The sequence below is a fragment of the Ictalurus furcatus genome, chromosome 1 (genome assembly GCF_023375685.1).
Source record: "Ictalurus furcatus strain D&B chromosome 1, Billie_1.0, whole genome shotgun sequence".
Taxonomy (NCBI): domain Eukaryota; kingdom Metazoa; phylum Chordata; class Actinopteri; order Siluriformes; family Ictaluridae; genus Ictalurus; species Ictalurus furcatus.
In genome coordinates, this window is record NC_071255.1 from 8,934,772 (window position 1) to 8,946,142 (window position 11,371).

The 11,371-nt window shown below is 37.6% G+C and overlaps 2 protein-coding genes across 3 annotated transcripts; both read right to left on the bottom strand.

The window, feature by feature from the left end:
* Positions 1-1,145: 1,145 nt before the first annotated feature.
* s100a10b (S100 calcium binding protein A10b) lies at positions 1,146-3,173 on the bottom strand. Its single transcript, XM_053623594.1, has 3 exons — positions 3,021-3,173; positions 1,638-1,787; positions 1,146-1,382 (listed from the first exon to the last, which is right to left on the bottom strand). The coding sequence occupies exons 2-3, from the start codon at positions 1,776-1,778 to the stop codon at positions 1,227-1,229; spliced, it is 297 nt and encodes a 98-aa protein (XP_053479569.1). The 5' UTR covers positions 1,779-1,787; positions 3,021-3,173; the 3' UTR covers positions 1,146-1,226.
* Positions 3,174-6,849: 3,676 nt separating this feature from the next.
* Positions 6,850-11,248, bottom strand: krtcap2 (keratinocyte associated protein 2). Of its 2 annotated transcripts, none has more exons than XM_053623607.1 (5): positions 11,116-11,248; positions 9,171-9,325; positions 8,586-8,649; positions 8,434-8,500; positions 6,850-7,353 (listed from the first exon to the last, which is right to left on the bottom strand). In XM_053623607.1, exons 1-5 carry the CDS (start codon positions 11,117-11,119, stop codon positions 7,233-7,235), a joined length of 411 nt encoding a protein of 136 aa, XP_053479582.1. In that variant the 5' UTR covers positions 11,120-11,248; the 3' UTR covers positions 6,850-7,232. The 2 variants fall into 2 exon arrangements, with proteins under 2 accessions (XP_053479582.1, XP_053479591.1); XM_053623616.1 differs by having other exon boundaries at positions 9,171-9,322; positions 11,116-11,222.
* Positions 11,249-11,371: the final 123 nt, after the last annotated feature.

The following is an 11,371-nucleotide window of genomic DNA, read 5'->3' on the forward strand; positions in this document are numbered from 1 at the left end:
TATGAGGTACTTTTCCATATGGCTACCTCTCTGTTTGTGCTAAAACCACCTCTGGTGTTTATTGCCAAAAAGCTCTATTTTGGTTTCATCTGACCATGGAACCCGATCCCATTTGAAGTTCCAGTAGTGTCTGGCAAACTGAAGACGCTCGAGTTTGTTTTTGGATGAGAGTAGAGGCTTTTTTCTTAAAACTCTGCCAAACAACACGTGGTGATGTAGGTGACTTCGGATTGTAGTTTTGGAGACTTTCTGACCCCAAGACACAACTAACATCTGCCATTCTCCAGCTGTGATCCTTGGAGATTTTTTGGCCACTCAAACCATCCTCTTCACAGTGCGTTGAGACAATATAGACACACGTCTAATTCCAGATTGATTCATAACATTTCCACTTGACTGGAACTTCTTATTGCCCTGATGGTGGAAATGGGCATTTTCAATGCTTTTGCTATATTCTTATAGCCACTTCCCATTTTGTGAAGCTCAACAACCTTTTGCCGCACATCACAGCTATATGCCTTGGTCTTACACATTGTTATGAATGACTAAGGGAAGTTGGCCTTTGTGTTACCTCAAATTTATACCCCTGTGAAACAGGAAGTCATGGCTGAACAATTCCCTGTTCCTAGTCACCCAGGTGTCCTAATAAACTGTAAACTATCAGTGGGAATATACTTCAAATATATTTTTCTCAAATAAATTCATAAGGGTGCCAATAATTGTTGCACACTTATATTTAACAAAGTTTTTTTTTTTTTTTGATAAACCTGTTATGTTTGCAATTGATTGATTGTGATTATTTTTAATCAAAAGGTTAAAAAAAAAAAAAGACAATTTTTCACAGTCTTCTTTGCTCATATTTACCAAGGGTGCCAATATTAGTGGAGGGCGCTGTATGTTCATTGTATGGTGCCCTGGATAAAGCATCTGTTCCTGACACATTCTCAATCCTAGTTAATTTAATAAAGTTCCTATTTTGACACACCCATTTAAAACCCTTTATGAGCTGCTTTGGTTTATTGGCAGTGCATTGCATTGAAAAATGTTACAGCAAACTTACTACCCAAAACACAGGGTCTAACTAACATGTAAGTATAATTATAAAAACACAGACACAAAAGAAAATAAAGAGACATGGTTCGCAGTTGCATTTATTAAAACTTGTTTATTCAATAATATTCAGTAGAAAAATCATCTCCAACTCCCACTCTTTTGTTCCCCTGCTTTTACTTCTTTCCTTTAAGGTGCATCTGGTAACACTGTTCACAGGCAATGGACAGACCGACGACAAGGGACACAAACTCTTCAAAGCTCACCTCTCCATCCCCATTGGTGTCCAGATCTTTCATAATCTTGTCAACGGTGGCGGGGTCTTTCTGAGCCTGCAGAGAGAGGCAAAAAGATTTGATGCAGACAAAATGAAGTGGCACAACAATAACGGACAAAAAGAACTAAGGAAGCGTGAGTGTGGAGAGAAAAAAAAAAAATGACAAGCTTATGGTCTGGCAAGGGGAAAGTGTGTGCAAAATATCAGAGCCGGAAATTAAAGTACAAGACTTAGAGAGTGAGTCAGAGTTAAGAGCTATAATAAGAGAACAAAATAAGCTTAAGAGAGGAAGGGACATTGTCTGTGGTACCTTAAGGAAGTTAGCGAGCTCTGCCTCCATGAGCTGCCTGAGCTCTCGGCGGCTCAGAGTGGTGCTGTTGCCTTCTTTCCCTGCATAACGATGGAACACTGTGATCAGCGTTTCCATAGCTCTCTCCAGATCAGACGGCATGGTGAGTCACTGCAGATACAGGATGAATAGCACTTTTACAACATCCACCCGTCCTCTCACCATCTCACACACGCGCGCACACACACACACACCTGACCAGACTTTCTCACACTGTGTTATATGGAGTCATGAAATAACTGAAGTTTGAGAGAAAGGCCATGCCTGAAGCTTCACTTTCTTCTTGGGTAACTTCTTCTAAATTCCTATCTCTTTTTTTCTCCAACAGTTACACCACCTTCCCCATCTCCTCCCTAATATTCAACAAATTCCTGGGATCTGGCCATCTAGTGCAAAGCTGCCTGCTGGCACTCGCAAACTAATATGCATGACTTCATCAGACAGTCTGTCTTTTGCATGTATTCACACACCCCATGCTGAAAAGTATGCTTTGTTGATTGTTTTTTCAACCACATTTTCCAGTGATCCAAATATGACTAATGCTCCTGAATTGTGTTGGAAGCATTATTATTATTATTATTATTATTATTATTATTATTATAAAAAGCTGCTGAAGTGCTACACTTCACAATGAAACAGAGGCAAATAGGACACTGATGCTTTTCCAACAATGCATGAATTCAAGCTTTTACTTTGGGAGTTGCATCATGCACAGTGTCTGTTAGATTTGTTTGTGTGTTCCAATCCCAATCACACAAATCACTATAAATCAGTCCAAACTGTAAGTTTACCATCTGAATGGCAAAATAGTCTAAAGACCAAAGTCAAGCACTAGATTACAAATGACCAATCTGGCAACATTTCCCTCCCTCCATTGCGCACAGTGCTGGAAAAGTACACATACTAGTTCGATTAGACCAAAGTAAAGTTGAAGTAAAATGAATAGGTCGTGAAAATGTGTAGCCTGTAAGCTATATGCACCAGTAGGTTTAATGTTAATTTATATGCATAACACATTTCAAAGGAAATAATTACTCTTAGGTATGAAAAGTAGAAGCAGGCCAAGTGATTGGCGTTTTCTTTTGCAGTTTATAAACACAGTAGTGCAATAGGAAACGCCTCTTGCAAAGGGGATGGACATCAAAATAATTCATACATGTATTAAGTAGGATGCAATAGTGAAGTAGGTATAGCCTATGTGTTATTCTCCAACCCTGCGTCAGGCATTTCATATAGGTGGGGAAATGATGCCGGATGATGTTTCAATAAAACCTGAAATTAACATCCGGAAAGAAAGCTTGTGTTATGTATAGCGTTTTCTACTGCATGTACGCAGAAACTTACCTTTTTTTCCTGGGACAGAGAGGAAACTTTTGAAGCAGAAATTTTTGCCTGGAGCAGGGAAAAAAAGTGCACATTCCCCGTACTGAGCATTTATAAACCAGCCCCACCCCCGACCTGGGAGTGGGCGGATTTGTGCTGGATAATATGCGCATAACGAGTCACTTTAATGATTCGACTCTTTTGACCTACGTGTTTAAGTGAATCGAACTGTGGGAGTTGATCGCGTGATTCACCACTGAGGGCGTCGTCCAGAGTCAACTGCCTATAACTGCAACAACCTACAGTACACTTTGTCTATAGGCTATAAACATCTAGTTTTAAAAGCTAAGTAGTATCTTAAATCCACAATCACAATGCAATTTCTAATAGAAATATTGTGATAGTCAGTGCAAGACTTCACAGCTGAAAAAGCCATGAGTAAAATAGTAGCTTACAGCTCCAATAAGTGGCGTTGATGATCTTGGCTAACTTACACCCAGACATCAGCCCTGTGCCCTCCATACAAACCTCTCAAATCCTGCACCTTCAAAAACATGCACATGCATGGTGCAATTGCATTATAATGTAACATCACAATCCAAAAAGTTATAGTGTGAGTCCAAGATTATGTTCCGTGTTAGATGTTATTCACCTGATTAAATTTCAAGAAGTTCAGCAATCCCTGGTGAAAATCCAGCTGGGTGTGTCTTGTTAAAACACAGGCCGAACTGGTCAAACTGGTAGACCATCTTTTAAGTTATTAAGTCATTTTCCTTCTTGTTTGAGAACTCCTAATTGTGTTTGTTCCTTAAACAACGCTAATGAGTTAGTGTTAAAAGTAATCATTTAGAGACTGTTCTCTTTCTACCAGCACTTACCAGCTGGTATAGATGGTCTCTCAGCTCGATCAGCTCGGCCTGATCAAAGTCTGCAACCACACAAGTTTTTGGGAAATTTCATTCAAGCAAATGACACCAACCCTACAGAACACTAAGTCTTCTTTTTGGTTAAGCTAACTATGTATGTTTTTTTTTATGTTAAAATTGTTGTCTAGGTGGGAAATGTTCCGGGAGAAAGCCACTGTTGGAAACAGTCAATCCAGAACATTTGATTAAACATCAGCCATCACTTCCATAAGATATATTGATAATAAAATCAGTTGTAAACTTGGATTTATATCATACTCCATTGTCTTACTAACTGGTAAATACAGCTGGGTCATGTTGAAATGTTCTGCTGCTCTCACGGCTATAGAAATATTTTTAAGAGTGCTTTTGAATATCTGAGTGCTACCTATCAAGATGTAAAGACAGTTATGTCGAAGTGTTCATAAAAAATGATGAAGAATCTTTAATAATAAAAATTGCTAACATTTCACAACGCTAAATATAGTATTGGCTATACAGTACCTACAGAACAGGAAACATGTTGGATACTTTGATACCATGGTGAACAAACAGTTTGCTGAGCAGAAGTGGAGTCTGGTTCCACCCATCTCTCCTCCTCTATTTCCCAACTCAGTGAGTCATAGCTTCCAGCACTGCCCTTAACCCACAATCCTGTGTGAGTGTGTGTGTGAGAGAGAGTCAGGGAGGGAGGGAGGGAGGGAGGGAGAGAGAGAGAGAGAGAGAGAGAGTGAGTCAGGGAGAGAAAGAGAGAGAGAGAGAGAGAGAGAGAGAAGTGTATATTTTAGATCAAAAACTGTTTTTTATCAGACGAGTGGAGGGAAGGGCTGGTTTGGCGGCATACCACACATGCTATGTCAGATCAGCAGATCCTTTGTAATCTGACTCAAGGACTGCAGAAGTCATTTGGGTTGAAGAATTAAATATGCAGCAAAATCCCCCAAGTTAACTTTAAGTAGTTGTAGTTTGCTTTTATGTCCAGGGGAATCCATGTGAACACATTGTGTTGATTCAACACTGGGGACTTTTGGTGTTTAGGCTTACTCATGCGTACTCATGCTACATGAGTAGCTCCTCCACACTTTTGCTTTTTGCATGTTTTAATCAGAAGACCTTTTCTAAAATTAAATATCGAATAAGAATATAAAATATCTATTAAATTAAATTTAAAAGCCAGGTCCCATGAGGTAAAAGGATACTGTCAAAGCCACAGCCAAAATTCACCTTTTGAAGTGATTGTCAGTGTTGGGACTGGTATGGTAACATCATTCTCACGCGGACACGAACTACAAAGAATCCAACTAACGTCAGTTGCTTACAGGTCAGAGCAACATTCCTGTGTCTATCACTAAAACCTACTAATTAGTACAAACAGCAATTTTAACAGACACAGAAGAGAGGTGCACAATAGGACAAAAGAGCTTGCATAAGCCTGTGAGAATCACCACTCCTTAAGACTTGGAGTTTGCCTTGGGTGTGTCTACTATCATTAGAGACTATGAGTCTGAACGCATTGACTATCCTGCTCTGTTGCATTCTGTCTAAATTTTTCAGCAGCCCTCTCATTCTCTACAGTCTAGAACACGGTTGCTGCAAGTTTGAACGAGCACTGTTACAAGAATGTCATTATAAAAATCATTACTGCATTTATCCATCAATTTAAGACTCTGACATTTCATTTGCAAAGTTTGAAATATGCAAAAGTGACAGACTTTATTTAATTTGATATTGTACTCTACGTGGAGTTTCACATGTTCATGTCTATAATAGTTTTCCTCTGGGTTCTCCAGTTTCCTCACACCTCCCATAAAAACATCCGTATGTGGACCGGCTCCAGTTCCATTGTAACCCTGAGCAGGATAAAGCTGCTACTGAAGATCACAGTTGATTTGTATTAAGCTAAGCAGATTTGGTGAAACAGGAGAGTTGAATATTGTAAAAACATAACCTTTTTTTTTCTTCCTTTTAAACAAAGGAGAGTTCAGTGTTTCATTGTAGTAATAATAAATGGAACACAGAGGGATGTGACCTGTAAAGCTGTGAGGTCAAATCCTTACAATGTCAGAAGGCAATTTCTGGACTCTTGAGAAATCTCCCTATTCTTCTCTTATTCTTCTCAGTGCTTCAAGCTTTGATTGTATTCTGCCTCAACCTTTAGAGGTGCTGTATAAATGGCTTTATGTAATATACTAATCTGTAAATACACTCATGTCACAGAAATGCGAAACAATACATTTATTTGAAAAATTGTTTATTTTTGCAATTTAATACGTATTGCCGAGATAATTTAATACGTATAGGTCAGATATAATGTCAGGTCACGGCTAAAGACTGCTTTATTCAAACGTTCATGAGCCGAGTCGCATGACACTCAGCACTAATCACAAAAATAAATAAATAAATAAATAAACAAGTTCTATTTTATTCTGCCATGAGCAAGAAAATTAATGTTTTGGGTTTTTTTTTTTTTTATCCTAAGAGGCCTAAGATGCCATTTTAACAGTGGAAGAGAGCACAAAGTTATCTTTTGTCTATATTAGTCACATTATATTAATCTATACAGAAACTGGACCTCTAGTCAGCTCATAAGACAATCACAGCTTCAAATGTTCTAATAAAAAAATTCTATGACAATATCAAAATCTTAGAACACTGTGCTGTAAGGCTTGAAGAAGCTTGCTCATTTTACCAGAGTGTTACCATCCACACTAGATATCATTTCAAGACACTGTCAGAATATGATGAAGAATTTACCATACCACTGAAATAATTGGAATTCATTTTGTAACCTTTAAATGTTTTCATCCTGTAAATCGTGCAAAGCATCTAGCAGAAAGAGACTAAATAAATCTTGTTACATCAGTGTTTTAATTTGCTTGCATTCATTCGGCTACAGAATAAATAATAAATAAATAAATAAATAAAAAGAAACCAACACAAACAACAAGGTTTTTAATTGTTTTAATAGCAAAACCTTTAACAAAAGTACTTCATAAGAGAAACCAATTCACACAGCTATGACGGTAAGACATGAAACTGAGTAGTCTTTACAGATTCGATCAGGAATCAGTGCAGGTCAGTTTACTGCAGTGTGTGAACAAATGTAACACAATGATGTATTTGCATAAACAGACATATGTATGTGAGCAGTGTGTATTTTGGGTCATTAATAATCTGTTATTAATGACTCCTGATTGGGGATTTATATGTCTTGTGGAATGCAATGTAGTAAAATCGTAGAATGGGCCGAATTTCAAACAAAACATAACTGCAATATGCCAAATAATCAATATTGCTGTTGTTGGTATGATGGGGCAGGTTCAGTCATTTAGTTCTTCCTTTTGCCTTTGCCGGTAATTTTTGCGGGAGTTGCTACGGGAGCGGCCATCTGGTAAAGAGCTGCCGACACTTTGTTGATGTAGTACAGAGCGAAGAGCGAGAATATCAAGCTGTAAAGGGAAGACGAGGAGTAACTATTAAATGCGTGCGGAATATTACAGTTGTATCTCAAAAACGGACAGACATGTTAACTACAGGTGTAAACTACCTATATAACTTGTACAGTGAAAATGGCAGATATGATGGTGTAAAATGCCAATTTATTAGGTATACACATCTAGTAACTAATACACTAAGAACTGTTAACTTTGTTAGTATCAATTGTAAAACTATGACGACTAGGCAGAAAAGTACATAGTACAGATTATTAAACATGATTAAGATACTAGCAATGTTTATAAGTAGAGGTAGACCGACTGAACGGTCTTGCTGATTAATCGGCACTGATAACCGATTGCTAGAAATATCGGTTATCTGCAAAATTCCACACTGATTTTTCCAGGTTGTGGGCGTGGCTGAGAAGGGTCCTCTGTCATTATACAGTACGAGAGTGGCCTCTAGTGGCCTCTGTTGTGTTATTCGAAGTTTGTTTGTTTTTTTTTATCCAATTTGAAGGTCTCTATTTTTATTTGTTATTTAGAGTGTTACTTTCTTTGTTCAGTTTGGATGTATAAACTTAGTGATTGGTATCAGTAAAATCCACTATCGGTCGACCTTTATTTATAAGAAATATATGGGTAACTAGACACATTGTCCTCTTGTAAAGCCCACCCTAGAGTCGATAAAAATATTGAAATATGGCCACGTTTAATGATATTCATTTAGATTATTAGGATTTGGATTACTTTCATTCCTTCTACACCCGTGTTATTTTTAACTGCCGTTTATAGTTGTTATATATTCAAAAGAGCTTGTCCAAAAATGCTGTTAGTTCAGGAAAAAAGATTATTAAATGTGATTAAACATGTATTAAAAGTAGGCAGTTAGATATCTTTGCTTTGCGGTCTAAAATGTAAGTGAGACGCAGGAAAAAAAAACGCATCTATGAATAATGAACTGATTAGTCCGATTAAATATAATTCTGACTACAGCCTTGAAGAGCAGTGTTAAAACACTAAAATAACGAGTGCATGTCGTTACTACATGTCTGCCTAGCTACTGTTAATTAGCTTTTTTTTTTTGTTACTCACCATGTGGTGACACACACACGATGCACCAAACCAGACGCGAACAGGGACAGACACAGGCACAGAAAAACTGAAAAGAGAGCGAATTAGAATTATTCGTTTCTTACATGTCCAGGCATTGATATTATAATGAATAATAATTCATTATCACTCACTCTCTGGAAAGATCTTCGCCTGGAAACCTTTACCAAAGACAAGATTCTCCAGATTGTTAAATGCCTGAGAGTAAGCATTAAGGAGAAACAGACTCAGACATCATTTTCAGTACGTTACTACTTGAAAATACCGCAAAGGGGTACTAAACCAAGGCAAAACATATTGTAGGTCTCAAGCTTTTAACAAAAGGTATCTACATCCATTACATGAGCACAGGCCTCACGCTTCCTCCCTCACTGTAAAGGCAATCTTGTGAGGTTCCTGAGTGACTACAACAACTTAGAAATTTTAATGAATTGGTGGGGATTAAAAAGTGAAATATTAATAATACGACATTAAAAAATGAATTCATGCATTTGTTTCATTACTCTTTCATCCCAAGTGACCACATGTAAAGCAGAATCACGATTCCAGCACAGATTAAAGACCATTGTCACAGTGTCTCTCTGGCACTCCCCCAAGCTTCTGGCCTTAACTACGGTGATACAATTGTCTTACATTCTCTTCCAATCTGGTACAATGTAATGATGTATAGATTACAAAAAAACTGTACAATCTGAAGACCAGCAGCCATGTTAGGATACAGTGAGGGAGCAGATGAAGAGCAAGGAGCCCAGGAAACCTCCCAAGATGGTGAGCCACTCAGAGGAGGCCAGCTGCCTGCTAAACATCTGCATGCCAGCGAAGACCAGCACAGACAGCAGACTGGACAACACCAGAGACGTCCCTGTATTCACTGCTGAGAGAGAGTTTACAATAAGCATTAATCAGTACATCAGTTTATAAAATGAAAGGACTCGAATATTAAACCATCATTAGAACAAGAGTCTTTCAGCTGTTATGAATCAGTTCCCTCTTGATGATGATATTTTATTTTGTTATGGACTGAGTGCAAGCAGTGTTATGATCCTAGGCTTTTATACTGTGAGAAATTATGTTCCAAAATGCTTCTCTGAGCATAGATGGATACTATCATTAATTCTACCAAAAGGTTTGTGGAACACATATTTAGATGTTTGCATTAAGTAGATTAATGGAATTTAGCACATTGTCATTATCTTACATTATATTGATTTGTTTAATCACTAACAACTGACTTCTTGTCAGTCCTTGTTAAAATAACACACATATATACACACATATATATATATATATATATATATATATATATATATATATATATATATATATATATATATACACACACACACACATATATATATATATATATATATATATATACACACACACACATATATATATATATATATATATATATATACATATACATATATATATATATATATACATATATATATTGTAAATGTTTTTTTTTCTTTAAATCAAACTTCATATGCTTTTGTGAAAAACTAAATATGATACTTCACGTATGCTTTCCAGTGCCGTGTTGTTATAGCTGTGCCATAATCACATCACCAACCGCAAAATGGGGACTTGTTTTTCCTAAATACACATAGTCTACATCACTGTCCATCTCCAGTGTATGGAACAGGTTATAGATACATTATAGAGAAGGCCCAATGGGGGAGTTTCTCCAGGACACCGGGGTTATACCCCTACTCTTTTACTATAAGTGCCCTGAGATTTTTAATGACCACAGAGAGTACACTTATGAAATCCCACTATTTATACCAAAACGTTAGTGGCCAGACTGTGAACCCTAACCGGTTAAAACACCCCGAGTGTATTCCCTGCTGAAAAAAAAACAAAACAATTGAAACCATCACAGAAATTCTAATGGTTACCACTACAAACTCCATTACAAACCATCAGCTAACCATTACTGGTTCTTAAATGCTATCCACTAGACATAACATAGCGTGAATAGAAGGCAACAAAGTTCCAGTAGAGACCCACAGGGACCATCAGAGTTTCCATTAAAACCAATACAATTCCCATTATAACCATTACAAATTCCATGAAGGTTTCTATTGTGTTTCCCCCCCTCCCAGCAGGGTTTTGTCGTTTGTAGGCGGAAACAGCGCTAGTAAGAGGCCACGTCAGTGTCCGTCGCTCAATAAGTTCCGACTGGAAACAAGAACAGCAGTCTCCACTAAGTTATACTTCTTTTTTTAAAAATAAATAAATAAATAAATAAAAAAACACGGCGTGATTTGTGTTTCTGAAGTGAACACAGTGCTAAAACATCCAGAGTGTATTCCTACAGATTTATATAAACCAGGAAGACGCTTAGTTAAGACTGGAGATGAATGGCAATGAATGCGATTCAAAGACTGGGCAGATGTATTCACTGAACAGGCAATGAGACATTATAATTATAACAACCTCTGCACACATCTGTAGTTCATTTCTAATTTATATCTGCAGTTCATTTCTAACTTATATCTGCAAATGCACAGAAACAGCGCGCGAGATCCTCACAGCACTAATAATACTGCTCGCGTTAGACAAGTTATCTTTAATAGCTGGCTTATCTTCATTACGATTTTCAACCCTGTATTAGCTGATCTCTCTTGTTTTTGACTATGCGAAAGAATAAACACATACCCATAGTTTATTCCGAGTATGCAGGACTGTAAGGTAAATAAGCCGAAAGCTCGGTGTACGGTACAGCACTTTGGCGAGCAGAGACTGACGTCACACAACTGTCACCATGAAGGCCGTATCCCAAGTAGGGCCATAGGGTACACAAAGTGCCCTATATAGGGCGTAAAGGCTAGTTTTGCATATTCCCTAGGCAGTGTACTTATTTCTGATGTGAGAGTGTATTTGGGAGTTAACCAGAGTGAACGCCCCTTTCTTC